This window comes from Hyperoodon ampullatus, assembly GCF_949752795.1.
Source record: "Hyperoodon ampullatus genome assembly, chromosome: 2".
In the NCBI taxonomy this organism is placed as follows: Eukaryota; Metazoa; Chordata; class Mammalia; order Artiodactyla; family Ziphiidae; genus Hyperoodon; species Hyperoodon ampullatus.
In genome coordinates this window covers 15,733,731-15,747,868 of record NC_136915.1, presented here as the reverse complement: position 1 = coordinate 15,747,868, position 14,138 = coordinate 15,733,731, and the positions used below count along the sequence as shown (strand labels likewise).

The 14,138-nt window shown below is 50.2% G+C and overlaps 1 protein-coding gene across 2 annotated transcripts; it reads left to right on the top strand.

Annotated features, from left to right (window-relative positions):
- Positions 1-501: 501 nt before the first annotated feature.
- On the top strand, positions 502-7,825 carry LOC307070182 (aflatoxin B1 aldehyde reductase member 2; the record flags this gene model as incomplete). Of its 2 annotated transcripts, XM_079728433.1 has the most annotated exons (7): positions 502-829; positions 3,790-3,977; positions 4,154-4,258; positions 5,215-5,311; positions 5,559-5,658; positions 6,247-6,376; positions 7,416-7,825. In XM_079728433.1, 7 exons carry the CDS (start codon positions 502-504, stop codon positions 7,575-7,577), a joined length of 1,110 nt encoding a protein of 369 aa, XP_079584559.1. In that variant the 3' UTR covers positions 7,578-7,825. The 2 variants fall into 2 exon arrangements, with proteins under 2 accessions (XP_079584559.1, XP_079584560.1); XM_079728434.1 differs by lacking the exon at positions 4,154-4,258.
- Positions 7,826-14,138: the final 6,313 nt, after the last annotated feature.

Sequence of the window (14,138 nt, the reverse complement as noted above, 5' to 3'; positions counted from 1 at the left end):
AAAAGGAACCCAGACCCCAGGCCCTAGGTCAGAGCGGCCCGAGGAGTCATGCTGGTCGCCCTTGAGGAGGGGGACCTGGGCCCCCGCCGAGGGCCTCCCAATCCCAGCCCAGAGCCTCGCTCCAAGATCTCGCGCCCCGAGGTGGGGGCAGTAGCCCAGGACTATCCAGGGGCTGGAGGGTGTTGGAAAGATGTAGCAGGGAAGGCCCAGAGTCCCGAACCGCAGCCCCAGCCTCAAATTCAGCTTACCAAGTCTAGAGCCTCCCCACCGCCCGGCTTCTGGGTTCTCCAGCTCCTGCCTTCATCAGCTGACCAGAAACCCCGCCCCGCCCCGCCCCGCCCCGCCCCAGAGCTGCGCGGCTCCGCCTCTTGCGCCGCGCACTTAGCGGAAGGTCCTGGTAGTTGTGGCGAGCGAGTGTCTCTTGCGTGAGGGGGCGCCGCGCTTCTCCGCATCGGCAGGGAGGCGGGGCCCGAGGCGGCCCAGCGCGCAGGCGCCGACCTCATGCTGAGCGCCTTGTCTCGCGCCGTGGCCCGCGCCGCCGTCCGCTGCGCTCGTACCCCCTGGCCACCCGTGGCTCGCACCGCCGCCACTGCAGCCGCCATGTCCCGGGGCCCGCGGGCCACCTCAGGCTCCCCGATCAGGCCCGCCACCGTGCTGGGCACCATGGAGATGGGGCGCCGCATGGACGCGCCCGCCAGCGCCGCGGCAGTGCGCGCCTTCCTGGAGCGCGGCCACACTGAGCTGGACACGGCCTTCATGTACAGCGACGGCCAGTCCGAGAGCATCCTGGGCGGCCTGGGGCTCGGGCTGGGCGGCGGCGACTGCAAAGGTAACTTCTGGCGCCCGCGCACCGACCGCCTGTCCTCTCCGTGCACCGTGCAGTGCAGACCCGTCCCGCAGGACGCTGACCCGACCCCAGCCACGCGCCCGCCGCGGTCAGGGCCGACAGCTTCGCCCCTCCCCCGGGGCGCCCACCTCCCCTGGCCATCCCGCAGCTCTGTGAACCCCCCGCGCCTCAAGTCCCTTGCACATCCAGCCCCGACAGCTGAACAGCGCTTTATCCTGACCACCTTCCCCTCCGCTTCTTCGTCTGGGGATTGCAACTCGGTAACCCCCGAGCCTGATCTAGTCCTTGGCTTCCTACCCCAGTTGCTTTCTTAGTGCACCTCTCTGCGGCACTGGTCTCCAGAGCTATGCCGTACCCCTCTCCAGCCCTGCCAGGTGCCCATAACCGGTCCCCAGGCGCTCTGCCTGTGCCCCTCCCCATGGTCCTCAACGCCCATGCGCTCCCCGAGAGCCCTTTTCTCATCCAGGTCTTTCATCAGCCCCTAGACTTTGCTCTGCTCAGTTGGCAGGACCCCTGGCTCGCTCAGGGAGAGCTGTAGCATTGCCGTAGACCGGGCTGGGGGAGCAGGGGTGGTGGGGTAAAGAGTGGGGAGGCGTGAGAGAGAGGGTAACTCTCTCACAGAAACAGAAACAACTTGTTTCTGTCCACTCTTGTAGCCCTATTGCCAGCTTCTTACGGAGCTATAGGAGGGAAAGTGTCTCTAACCCACCCGCAGGGAGCTCAGAGTCTAGTGGGGAAGATTGAAGCAAATAATTGCAGAGGAGCGTAGAAGAGGAAGCACTTTTAGGGAAGGCATGATGGGGCCAGACAGAGGCCCTAGGGAAGGCTCAGAGAACACTGAGGCTGGGCCTTCGAGGAACAACAGTAGTTTGCTGGGCAGAGCATGAGTCAAAGGGTTATGAGAGGCTTAGGGCATAGCTGTGCCAAGACTGGTGTAAAGATGGCCAGGAGACAGGTGTGCTTGAGTGGAGGATGTGGGTGTGGAGGGACAGTCCCTCATCAGCCTGATGCCATTGGAAGTGCCTAAGAGGGTGCCTGGCACAGGGTGGGACCCAGTGAAGTCAGCTGATACTATTACTACCACACTCTGCCTCCTCTTTTCCATCCTGAGACTTTCTTCCCAGCCCTTGTGTCAGGGGCGTCCCCCTCTGGGTCCTCCTTAGATTCATAGCTTGGTGGATCTGGAGGAACAGACTTGGGAATGTGCATCTCAGACCCACACTCTCTAGTTCACCTGGGTGCCTCTCATGACTAATGAAGATTTTATTTCTGAATTGGTTTCTCCCCCTCCAGTCCTTCCCTGCTTCCTTCTTTGAGGCCAGGCACTCACAGAGTCAAAGTCCTCAGGTCAGACCCGAGGCAAAGTTCACACCAAGAATGCAGGGGGATTGAGAAATGTGGGGAATGGAAAAAATCTGGACGAGAAGCTGAGAGACTTGGTCTCTCCAACATCCAAGTGGTCTGATGACTCCCTCCCCTCTGGATTACTGAGTTGCGTTTGCCAGGTATGGAAAGTGCAGAATCCAGAGAGCCAGCGTTCTTTTTTTTAAATATATAAATTTATTTATTTATTTATTTTTGGCTGTGTTGGGTCTTCATTGCTGTGCGCGGGCTTTCCCTAGTTGCAGAGAGCGGGGGCTACTCTTCGTTGCGGTGCGCGGGCTTCTCATTGTGGTGGCTTCTCTTGTTGTGGAGCGCGGGCGTCAGTAGTTGTGGCTCGCAGGCTCTAGAGCTCAGGCTCAGTAGTTGTGGCGCATGGGCTTAGTTACTGTGCAGCATGTGGGATCTTCCCTGGCCAGGGCTCGAACCTGTGTCCCTTTGATTGGCAGGCAGATTCTTAACCACTGCGCCACCAGGGAATCCCCCAGAGAGCCAGCATTCTTTATAGCACTTCCAAGCTGCTTGCGTGGCAGAACACTCTCTTGTTCTCATGGGGAGTGTGTCTCTACAGTGGATATGTGGATGTGCACGCTTCCAGGAGTCTGGAAGGAGAGGGGGAAACTGTCACTGCCTTCTGCTCGTTTTGCCTTCTACCTCTCTCTCAAATGGATCTGCCAGTGGTTATGTTCAGCAGCTGCATCTCTTTCTTGAATTCCTGCAGCAGCCTCTTTACTTGTCCCCCTGTCTTCAGGCCTGCCCCCTCGACGTCTCTCTCTATACGGCAACCAGAACGAACACAGCTGACCAGTTCACTCATAAAACCTTTGAATGATGGTATTTGAGAAAACCCGTTGGGATTAGGTCTGGACCCCCTTCTCTTGTCTCATGTACCACTGCTTCCTGCCTGGAGTTTATAACTCAGAGTTACACGTATGGCCGTCACGTGCTGTGCTTTCTTCCCTTTGTGACTTTGTCTAAGTTCCCACCCTTTGCTTCCCACCCTTCCCTGTTGGCTGGGACGCTTCTTTTTTTTTTTGGCCGTGCTGCACAGCATGCAGGATCTTAGTTCCCCGAACAGGGATTGAACCCATGCCCCCTGCAGTGGAAGTGCACTGGACCACCAGGGAAGTCCCAGGACGCTTTTTTGGAGACTCAACTTGTGGGGTCAGGAAGCCCTCCCTGGAATTCCCAGGTTGGCCACATACCTCTCCTCTGGGCTCTACTGCACTTATGTATTGTCACATCACCTTCTAGCTTGTGACCTCCTTGAGGGCAGAAATTGAGTGTGTTTAGTTCATCTCTGTGCACTTGGCCTCTACTACAAGGCTTGACACAGCTAGCAGTTTGGTGACTAATAATATAGCAGCAGTGGACATTGGGAACTCGCACATGAGACATTATTGAATCCTCATGCTCTCCCTGTGAAGACAGTTCCATTGTTATCATCCCCATTTTACAGATTAGATAATTGAAACTCAGAGAACTTAAGTAATTTAGCCAGGGTCACATGGCTAGTAAGTGGTTACAATAAATTTCTTAACCATTACATTCTTCCCACAAAGTGAAAATCGCTACCAAGGCCAATCCCTGGGAAGGGAAGTCACTGAAGCCTGACAGCCTCCGGTCCCAGCTGGAGACGTCACTGAAGCGTCTGCAGTGTCCCCAGGTTGACCTCTTCTATCTACACGCACCAGACCACGGCACCCCTGTGGAAGAGACGCTGCGCGCCTGCCACCAGCTGCACCAGGAGGTGAGGGTGGCCCCCCAGCTCCTCTCCTTGGCCTGTCGTTGCCCAGGAGAGCGGAGGCTCCAGGGCTGTCCCAGAGCAGAGCTGGGGACAGACCCCACTCCCAGGGTCCCCAACCAGTCTCTCCTTCCTGGTGTTCTGGGCTGCAGTGGGTTCTGACCTTGGCCTCTCCCCCGCAGGGCAAGTTTGTGGAGCTTGGCCTCTCCAACTACGCCGCCTGGGAAGTGGCCGAGATCTGTACCCTGTGCAAGAGCAACAGCTGGATCCTGCCCACCGTGTACCAGGTGAGGCCAGGGCTGCAGAGGCCTCTGTCTCCTGGGGGCCTGCGGATCCTGGGTCCTCTTGGCCCCTCCCACTCTCCCCCAATCTCCCCACCACCACCCCGTGCCCTCTCCATAGCAGCCACTCCCCTGCCTCCCCTGCTCACGGCCCGTAGATGGCTCCCGGGTACCCTCAGCCCAGCCAATAGGCGCCTGCTCTCCGGCCCAGGTTCCCCTTCCTGCCTGCTTCTCGCTCTGCAGTCAGCCTGGAACACTCCTCCCCGCTTCTCGTGGGAACGAGTGCCCAGGTCTCACTTAGATGCCTCTTCCTCTGGAAGCCTTTCCCAACAGCCCAGCAGGGCCTCCCATCTCCAAACCCTATCTTCATACATTGAGCAAGTATTTGGGAGAATCTGCTCTGATCACCGAACCCACCTTTATGTGATCACCTGACCTCTGTCTTTGTTTTGTTTTGGGGTTTTTTTTTTTTGCGGTACGCGGGCCTCTCACTGTTGTGGCCTCTCCCGTTGCGGAGCACAGGCTCCGGACACGCAGGCTCAGCGGCCGTGGCTCACGGGCCCAGCTGCTCCGTGGCATGTGGGATCTTCCTGGACTGGGGCACGAACCCGTGTCCCCTGTGTCGGCAGGCGGACCCTCAACCACTGCGCCACCAGGGAAGCCCCTGTCTTTGTTTTTAACTTGACTCTAACATCTCTTGGAAGCAGAGACCTTACTAGATACGCTGGTGTTTGGGAACTCAGTGTCCAGCACACAGCTGGTGCCTACAGATATGTGTGGAATGACATATCCCGTCCACTGTCCCTTCCTGGGGCCCAGCACCATCTCCCCATCGCCCAGCCACCACTAGTGATGTTGGAAATCATTGCTGAAGTCCTGGGCAGGTTTTGACTGAAGGTTTTTGTAGAAGACTGGGGTCCCCTAACCCGTGCACCCTCTCCAGCTGGCCCTTCTGCCCGCAGGGCATGTACAACGCCACCACCCGGCAGGTGGAGACAGAGCTCTTCCCCTGCATCAGGCACTTTGGACTGAGGTTCTACGCCTACAACCCTTTGGCTGGTATGGGATATGGGCTGCTGTGGGGACGGGCTCCCCTCCCAGGTCCCGGGGGGCATTTCTGGTCCTGTTTCTCCCTATTCCTGACCCGGGGGATACCCGGCCCCAGACCTGGGAAGCAGGGAAGGGTTTGACAAGAGGCTGGCCTGGGTCCTCCATCCCTCCTGGGTCCCCCACCATCACCCCCACTTCCGGTCCAGAGCAGCCTCTGGGAGCTGTGCCAGGGGATCTGATTACAGCCTTCCCGCAGGGGGCCTCCTGACCGCCAAGTACAGGTATGAGGACAAGGACAGGAAACAACCTGTGGGCCGTTTCTTTGGGACCAGTTGGGCAGAGACCTACAGGAATCGGTGAGCTGGGGATGGGCTGCATCAGGATGGGTGGAGTGGGAGGGGGTCCCCTTTATCTGAAATGGAGGAGTTCTAGGCTGCTTTCCTGGGTCTCCAAGCCATCCCTTGCTGCCTGGACCTACCTCTTTTGATTCCTAGAGGAATTATGAAGCCCTCTATAGGGATTCTTCCTGTTTTCTTGGGACCTCCGTGAGGAATGAGGATCCCTGGACCTTATGCCAGGTCTTCCAAGTCATAGCTTCTCCCTGAGAAGAGCTCATCACCTGCAGATAGGGAAGGAGAGGGCCCTGGATGGAGGCTCAGCAGTCCTGGGGCCGAGTCATACCCCTGTACTTGCTGCCTATTTCCCTAGGTAAAGTAAGGGCAGGCTTTGAGTTCTCAGGGGTAAAGATGTCATTGAGGTCTCTGGTGAGGGAGCCAGCCTCCTGGATGTTTCAATAAAGCAGGAGTCCCATTGCTAGAGGGGATACCACCTCCTCCATGCTGCAGGGTTGGGGTGAGCGCAGCTGTCCTGTTTGACTGTTTGGCGGTGGCCCCCAGTGTGACCCCATGGTCCTGACCCCTGTGCTACCCTGCCCACCTGCTCAGCTTCTGGAAGGAACACCACTTCAAGGCCATTGCCCTGGTGGAGAAGGCCCTGCAGGCTGCGTATGGCCCCAGCGCCCCCAGCATGACCTCGGCTGCCCTCCGGTGGATGTACCACCACTCACAGCTCCAGGTAACGTATCTTCGCTGGAAGCCCCACTTCTGCTCCCTTCGGAAAGCCAGCATTACCTTCAGGTGATTTCTAAGTAGTTTTTCCCTCTGAAATTTCTCTTTGTTCCAGTTTTCATGGCAGCCTTCCTGTTGTTCTGAGTAGTTGTCCAAGTGCCAGGCCCTATAATGAGGGCTTTACTAACATGGATTGAATTATTACCTAGGCCTGATGAAGTGTGATTATTCCAGTTTTACTGATAAGCAAACTGGGGTTCATACAGCTGTGAAAGGGATAGAAAATTATCACAGATTTGACTGTAAAACCCACTGGTCTGGCTCCTCTGGGGGGAGGTGGGGTTTCCCTCTGTCTTTGGTGTCCCCTGTCTTCCTGGCTAAAACTTTTCTCCAGCTTCAGCCTTACCTAGTTGCATAGTCTCTGACATGTATATAGTAGGTTTTCAATAAGTGGGAGCTAAATGCTTTGCATAATTTCTCATTCCCATAGCCACGCTGAAAATTGAGAAGATTTGAGTCTCAGGGGAGTTAAATAGCTAAACCTAGTTTACACAGCTGCTGAGTGGCAGAACTGGGCTCTGAACTTCGGTCTGAATGAGGATGAGCCGTGTGGCAGCAGGAGGAAAGAAGACAGGGTTTGGGGTCACATAGTTACAGTTGTTGAAGGTACCTTAAGTGCTTTCTAGAACTATGTAGAGTATAATTTTTTTTTTTTTTTTTTGTGCTACGCGGGCCTCTCACTGCTGTGGCCTCTCCCGTTGTGGAGCACAGGCTCCGGATGCGCAGGCTCAGCGGCCATGGCTCACAGGCCTAGCCGCTCCACGGCATGTGGGATCTTCCCGGACCGGGGCACGAACCCATGTCCCCTACATTGGCAGGCGGACTCTCAACCACTGCGCCACCAGGGAGGCCCTAGAGTATAAATTTTAAAAATCAGGTCCTAAGTTTTGGCGGGGGCAAGGCTGTGGGTGGAGTGGGGGGAGCATGTGTGACTGGGGGTCACTGTGGTGCGCTAGTGTGTTGACTCTGGCCGTCTCCCCTTGCAGGGTACCCACGGGGATGCGGTCATCCTGGGCATGTCCAGCCTGGAGCAGCTGGAACAGAACTTGGTGGCCACTGAAGAAGGGCCCCTAGAGCCAGCCATCGTGCAGGCCTTTGATCAGGCCTGGCACCTGGTTGCCCATGAATGTCCCAGCTACTTCCGCTAGGCCCCAACACAGCTCAAGCTGCCCAAGGTTTCTTCCTTTTCTGTCACCTCTTCTACTCTCTCACCCTGGCCGGTCTTTGCCTTAAGCTGATTTAGCATGGTCTTTCTCCATTGTCTGGATCCATGCATTATTTTTCTAGATCCCTGCCTCACTCCCAGTTGCCTTCACAGTGTGTAAAGGCTGGGGCTGAGCCCCATTCATGCATTTCCCGTCTGAATAAAGCAGGCACTTGACCTGGCTGTAGCCCAGGCCCGGAGTGAAGCCCACAAATTTGTCTCCTCAACTGCTTACGACTTGTTTCCACCCTGCCTGGGGGCTTCCTGCCAAAGGGGTAGAACCATGAGCTGGAGTCGTCTAAAGGCAGAAGCAGTGGGAGGGTCTCCCAGCCTCCTGCCCTGAACCCAGCCTAACCCCTCAACAGCCAGGCTGCAGGTGGCCCTCACGCTTCTACACGTGACAGAAGAAAAGAGGATCATATACCCTGAGGTAGATTTTCTCTCATTCAGAATTGCCTCATTAAATACTTAGAAATGGAATAATTTGGGCAAAAACCTACCGTTAGCGTCACCATGAAGAAGAATAAAACCTTCCAGGATGCTGTGGGACATTTTAACACACACTCATTTCAGCAGCGGCTTTACTCTTAGCTAAAGCCTCCTGTCTTCTGGTCTTCCACAGATTCTCAGCTCTGCTGCTGGGCCTCCTTCTGGTGGGAGTGGGCGTGGGCAACCAGGACCCCCGTTTCCGTCAGCAAATCCCTACCCCAAGTAAAGGCACCCAAGTCTGGAGAAGAAATGAAATCCCAGGTCCAGTGGTTGCTGTTTGAACATTCTCAGGGTAGAAAAATCACACCCTGGGCGAAAGGTAGGGTGTGGGCCAGGCAGCAGCAGTAGGCAGCATTTGGACCAGTCTCTTCAAGTGATGAAAGGGGCTCAACCTGGAAATGCAGACAAAACCACCAATCAAAGACTCTTCAAAGGAAAGTCCTATTTGCCTTCTAGAAGGAGACACCTTTCAGATGAAGTTTTATTATTTAGAGTGAAACACCCTCCTTTGTCTTCACCCATAATAAAATGGATGTTTCCCCAAGTGGGGTGATATCAGTTATTACCCCACTCATATTAATAATAGTATCAGTTATTGTTGTACAACAGGCCACCCCAAAATTGAGTTGCTTAAGATGACAACATCTGAAATTGACCTAATTAGATTCAGTTCAAGCCCTATCAAAACCCCAGCTGGATTTTTTTTTTCTTTTACAGAAATTGGCAAAATTTTTTAAAAATTCTTATGGAAATTCAAGGGATACAGAATAGCCAAAACAAATTTAGACAAGAACAAAGTCCTCCAATTCCTGGTTTCAAAGCTTACTACAAAGCTACAGAATAAAAGCAGTATGGGACTGGCATAAGGGTAGACATATAGCTCGATGGAACAGAATTGAGAGTCCAGAAGTAAGTCCATAATAGCTAAAAAATAGAGACAGCCAAAATGTCCATCAGCTGATGAATGGATAGATAAAAAGTGGTATATCCATACCATGGGCTATTATTTGGTGATAAAAAAGAATGAAGTAATGAAACATCTATAATGTGGATGAACCTTGAAGATGTTATCCCAAGTGAAAGATGACAGTTCCAAAAGACTTCATATTGTGTGATCTGATTTGCGTGAAATGTCTGGAATAGGCAAATCCATTAGAGACAGAAAGTAGATTAGTGGTTGCCTAGGGCTGAGGGGGGGTTGGGAAGAAATGGAGATTAACTGATAATGAGTACAGGTTTCTTTGGGGGGTGATGAAAATGCTCTAAAGTTGATTGTGATGGTTGTACAATGCTGAATACACTAAGAAAACAAAAAACATTGAATTGTACACTTTAAATGGGTGTGTAGGGACTTCCCTGGTGGTGCAGTGATTAAGAATCCACCTGCCCATGCAGGGGACACAGGCTTGATCCCTGATTCAGGAAGATCCCACATGCCGTGGAGCAGTTAAGCCCATGCGCCACAACTACTGAGCCTGCACTCTAGAGCCCGTGAGCCACAACTGCTGAGCCCATGTGCCACAACTACTGAACCCACGTGCCACAGTGCTGAAGCCTGCGCGCCTAGGGTCTGTGCTCCACAACAAGAGAAGCCACCACAATGAGAAGCCCGTGCACCACAACGAAGAGTAGCCCCTGCTCTCCGCAACTAGAGAAACCCCGTGTGCAACAACGAAGACCCAATGCAGCCAAAAATAAAAATAAATAAATAAAATAAAATAAATGGGTGTATAATAATGTGGATTATGTCTCAATAAAGCTGTTTTTAAAAAAAAAAAAAAACACACACACAGTCATTTAGCTCAGAAGTCTGCTGTTTGGCAGGGCTCAGTGGGGAATACTCATCTATTCCCCTGTGTCTGAGAAGTGCCATTACAGCTGGAGGCTAAAATCACCTGCAGGCTAATTTACATGTCTAGCAATTAATGCTGATTGTCAGCTGTTGTCATCACTTACATGTGACCCCTCCATGTGGCCTGGGCTTCCCTACAGCATGTGCTGCTGGCTTCCAAGGGCAGGCATCCCTCTTGCCTCATGGAGGAGTGTCTGAGTTATGTTGTAAAAAGAGGATGTGAGAGAAACAGATGGTCATCTGTGGAAGATAAACTCTTTCTCAGGGAGCAATGGTCCTAAGTGGTCAAGTCAAGAAGGTGAGCCACGTGACTGGTCAGGAGACCTTTAGTCCCGAGTGTCTCCATCAGGGATGCGTCATCTGCTAGGTCATTTCCCATCTGTTAGATCCTTTCAGGGAGGATATCTCACACATACTTGATGGTCACTTGAATTCAGCCATTTCATTACTAAAGAGCTTTTTCTTTTTTCTTTTCCTTTTTTAATATTTATTAATTTGTTTATTTTGGTTGCACTGGGTCTTAGTGGCAGCACGCGAGATCTTTAGTTGTGGCATGCGGACTTACTAGTTGTGGCATACAGACTTCTTAGTTGCAGCATGAATGCGAGATCTAGTTCCCCAACCAGGGATCGAACCCACGCTCCCTGCATTGGGAGCATGGAGTCTTACCCACTGGACCACCAGGGAAGTCCCTACTAAAGAGCTTTTTCAAAAGACAAAGGAACAGAGTTGGATCTGGAAAGTGACAAACATACTTAACCAACCCCAAAAACTAGAGACTTGTGTACCGTATAGAAGACCGGAAAAATGAGTTGGTATAGATTTTGTATACTCGAATCAATATGACAGGAAGGGGACTCCTGAAGTTAAAGGCTTGAGGGAGGGCATCTGGCTGACCTATGTACTTCCTCTGCATTCTGGCCTGCTTGTTACTAGTGGTTGTGATGGTTAATTCACCAGTGTCTCAAATTTGCATTCTGAATACATTTTAGAAGCAGTAAGGAAGGTCGGAATGTCAAGATCCTTAATTGCTTATGAGAAAATACATTTCTACTCCATAGGTTTTTATTTTTTTAATTTTTTTAACACCTGTTCTGCCTCAGCACTCTTCTAGGTATAATAAAACAACCCTGACTTTCCCAACTTTTACACAAGAAGCTTTTTGAAAATCTGTATTGCTTCCCAAGAATCTTTCCAATTCCATATTGGAGAGACTTGTACTTGATAACAAATGCTCTTACTAGGGACATTAATAGTAATAGTAAATACCAGTTGTTAAAGAATTTTCTTGTGGTTGTTATCAAAGTGGAAAATGGCATTGTAGGAGTAGAGAATGATCAATGAATATATAAGTAAATCAATATTCTGTAGTCTCATGATAATATAAGGAAAACTTAATTCCACTGTGGTCTGTATCAGAGGTCAGCAATCTTTTTTGTAAAGGGCCAGGTAGTAAGTATTTTATATTTTGTGGGTGTCAGTCCATTTGGGCTGCTAAAACGAAATACAACAGATTGAGTAGCTTATAAACAATATAAATTTCTCAGTTTTGGAGGCTAGAAGTGCAAGATGAAGGCATCAGCAGATTTGGTGTCTGGTGAGAACCTGCTTTCTGGTTTATAGGCAGCCATCTTCTTGCTGTGTTCTCATTTGGCAGAAGGGGTAAGGGAGCTCTGTGGGGTTTGTTTTATAAGGGCACTAATCCCACTCATGAGGGCTCCACCCTCATAACCTAAGAATCTCCCAAAGGCCCCACCTCCTGATACCATCACTTTGGTGATTAGATCAACATGTGAATTTGTATAGTGATTGTTATAAGTGCCACCCAACCAATTAGTGGATTATCCCTAAACTAACCCACAAACATTCAGTCCATATCAGCAGGCCATATGTTCTCTATTGCAGTGATTCAACTCTGCCTTTGTAGTGAGAAAGCAGCCACAGATGATAAGTAAATAGATACGGCTTTGTTCCAAATTTCCAATAAAACTTTATTTGTGAAAACTGGCAGTGAGTCAGATTTGGCCCATGGGCAATAGTTTGCAGACTCCTGGTCTATACTGTATGAATTGAATTACATAGTGATAGAGAGCTTCTAACAGTGAAATTGTAAGCCAGTTGCTCTCAAAATATGGTCTCAGGGCTGGCAGCATCAGCATCATTGGGGAACTTGTTAGAAATGCAAATTACTGTGCCTCATGCTTGACCTACTAAATCAGAAACTAGTGGGTGGGGCCCTGCAATTTGTTTTAAGCAGCGCTTCAGGCAATTCTGATGCACACTTGTTTGAGAACCACTGTTGGTTTTTAATTTAATAAGATTATTTTTAACAAACACTGTGATGCACAAAGATTTGTAAGTATATGGCCATTACAAAAACATGTTTATCTTCATTGTTGAACTTTATAACTGAATTTAAAATACCATTCACAGTAGTGTCACCTTCAACAAAAAGAACTTCCAAAAGCTTTACTTTGATTCCATGAATTGGGTGGAAAATTTTTAATTATTATTGGAATTGACTGATTTTCTATTTGAAGTATCTGACACTGATACAAAACTGGCATTATTTTCTATTTGTGAAGTATTTCTATTCTTGATACCACACATCAGCAGCTGCTGCTTTACTCCTCTGACATGCATAAGAAATCGTAGAATAAAAAATGAGCGAATTTAATTGAGAAGAATAATTATATAATTTAGATCAAAAGTTATACATGAGGACTTCTCTGGTGGCACAGTGGTTAAGAATCCGCCTGCCAATGCAAGGGACACAGGTTCGAGCCCTGGTCTGGGAAGATCCCACATGCCGCGGAGCAACTAAGCCCGTGCACCACAACTACTGAGCCCGCACGCCACAACTACTGAAGCCCACACGCCTAGAGCCCATGCTCTGCAGCAAGAGAAGTCACCGCAATGAGAAGCCCGTGCACCACAACGAAGGGTAGCCCCTACTCGCTGCAACTAGAGAAAGCCTGCGGGCAGCAACAAAGACCCAATGCAGCCAAAAAAAAAAAAAAAAAGTTATATGTGACAAGAAAATGGACTGCCTACATTATACAAGATAAATCATCATCTTTCACAACTAAAGATCCCGCATGCTGCAATAAGACCCAGCGCAGCCAAATAAATATTTTTTCAAAAAAGAAATCATCATCTTCTGGCACAATCTTCTACTTTAAAAATTAGCAGTTATTTTGAGATGCTCATGCCACTTGTCTTAGTCTGTTTGGGCTGCTATAACAAAATAACATAGACTGGGTGGCTTAAAAAACATTTATTTCTTAACAGTTTTGGAGGCTGGAAGGTCCAAGATGAAGGTGCCAGCATATTCGGAGTCTGTGAGGACCTCTTCCTGGTTGGACAGCCTCTTTTTGCTCTGTTCTCACATAGCTAAGGAAGAGATCTCTAGTCTCTTCCCCGTCTTCTGAGGACACTAATTCCATCACGGGGGTGCCACTCTCACACCTGATCTAAACCTAGTTACCTCCCCAAGGCCCCACCTCCCAACACCATCACTTTAGGGTTAGGGTTTCAACATATGAATTTGGGGGGGATACAGACATTTAGTCTGTAACACCAGTTCAGGTTTGTGTTTTCTGCTTTTCATGTGGCTGGTGGTGTTGTTACATTCCCCATGGTAGATGGTAAATGTTAACGGATATACTACAAACAAATTATATGTTTATTATCAACTTTCTTGAGAAATGGAAATCTAGTATTTAATATTGATTAGCTAGGCATCTGGCCTTTCCAAACTGACAACTGCTTTGACTCTGATCCTTTGGCTAACCCTGTTAGAATAACAGCTATTCTGTACTGATGCGCAAAGCCTGAGAAAAAATTAGGTTTATGCCGAGGTTGAGGGAAAAAAGGAGTCTCCCTAGAGGTTCCCCTCATGTAAAATTATGTTGCTATGGCTTGTTGTTAAAGGGATTGGTACTATGGCCTGAGACTGAACTTGATATGAGAGCTTTTGAGTATTTTGTCTGGCGTACAGTGGTGATTCCCTTACTGAACTGCCTTGTTGATTAGTGCATTTAGAATTACTTCTGCAAGGGGCAAATGCTTTGACGTGCTGGTTAGACGCATTCATGATCCCTAGGAATTGCCTCCATAAATTCAGCAGAAAGCGTTAAGGGTGACTGCCTATATTCCAAAGTC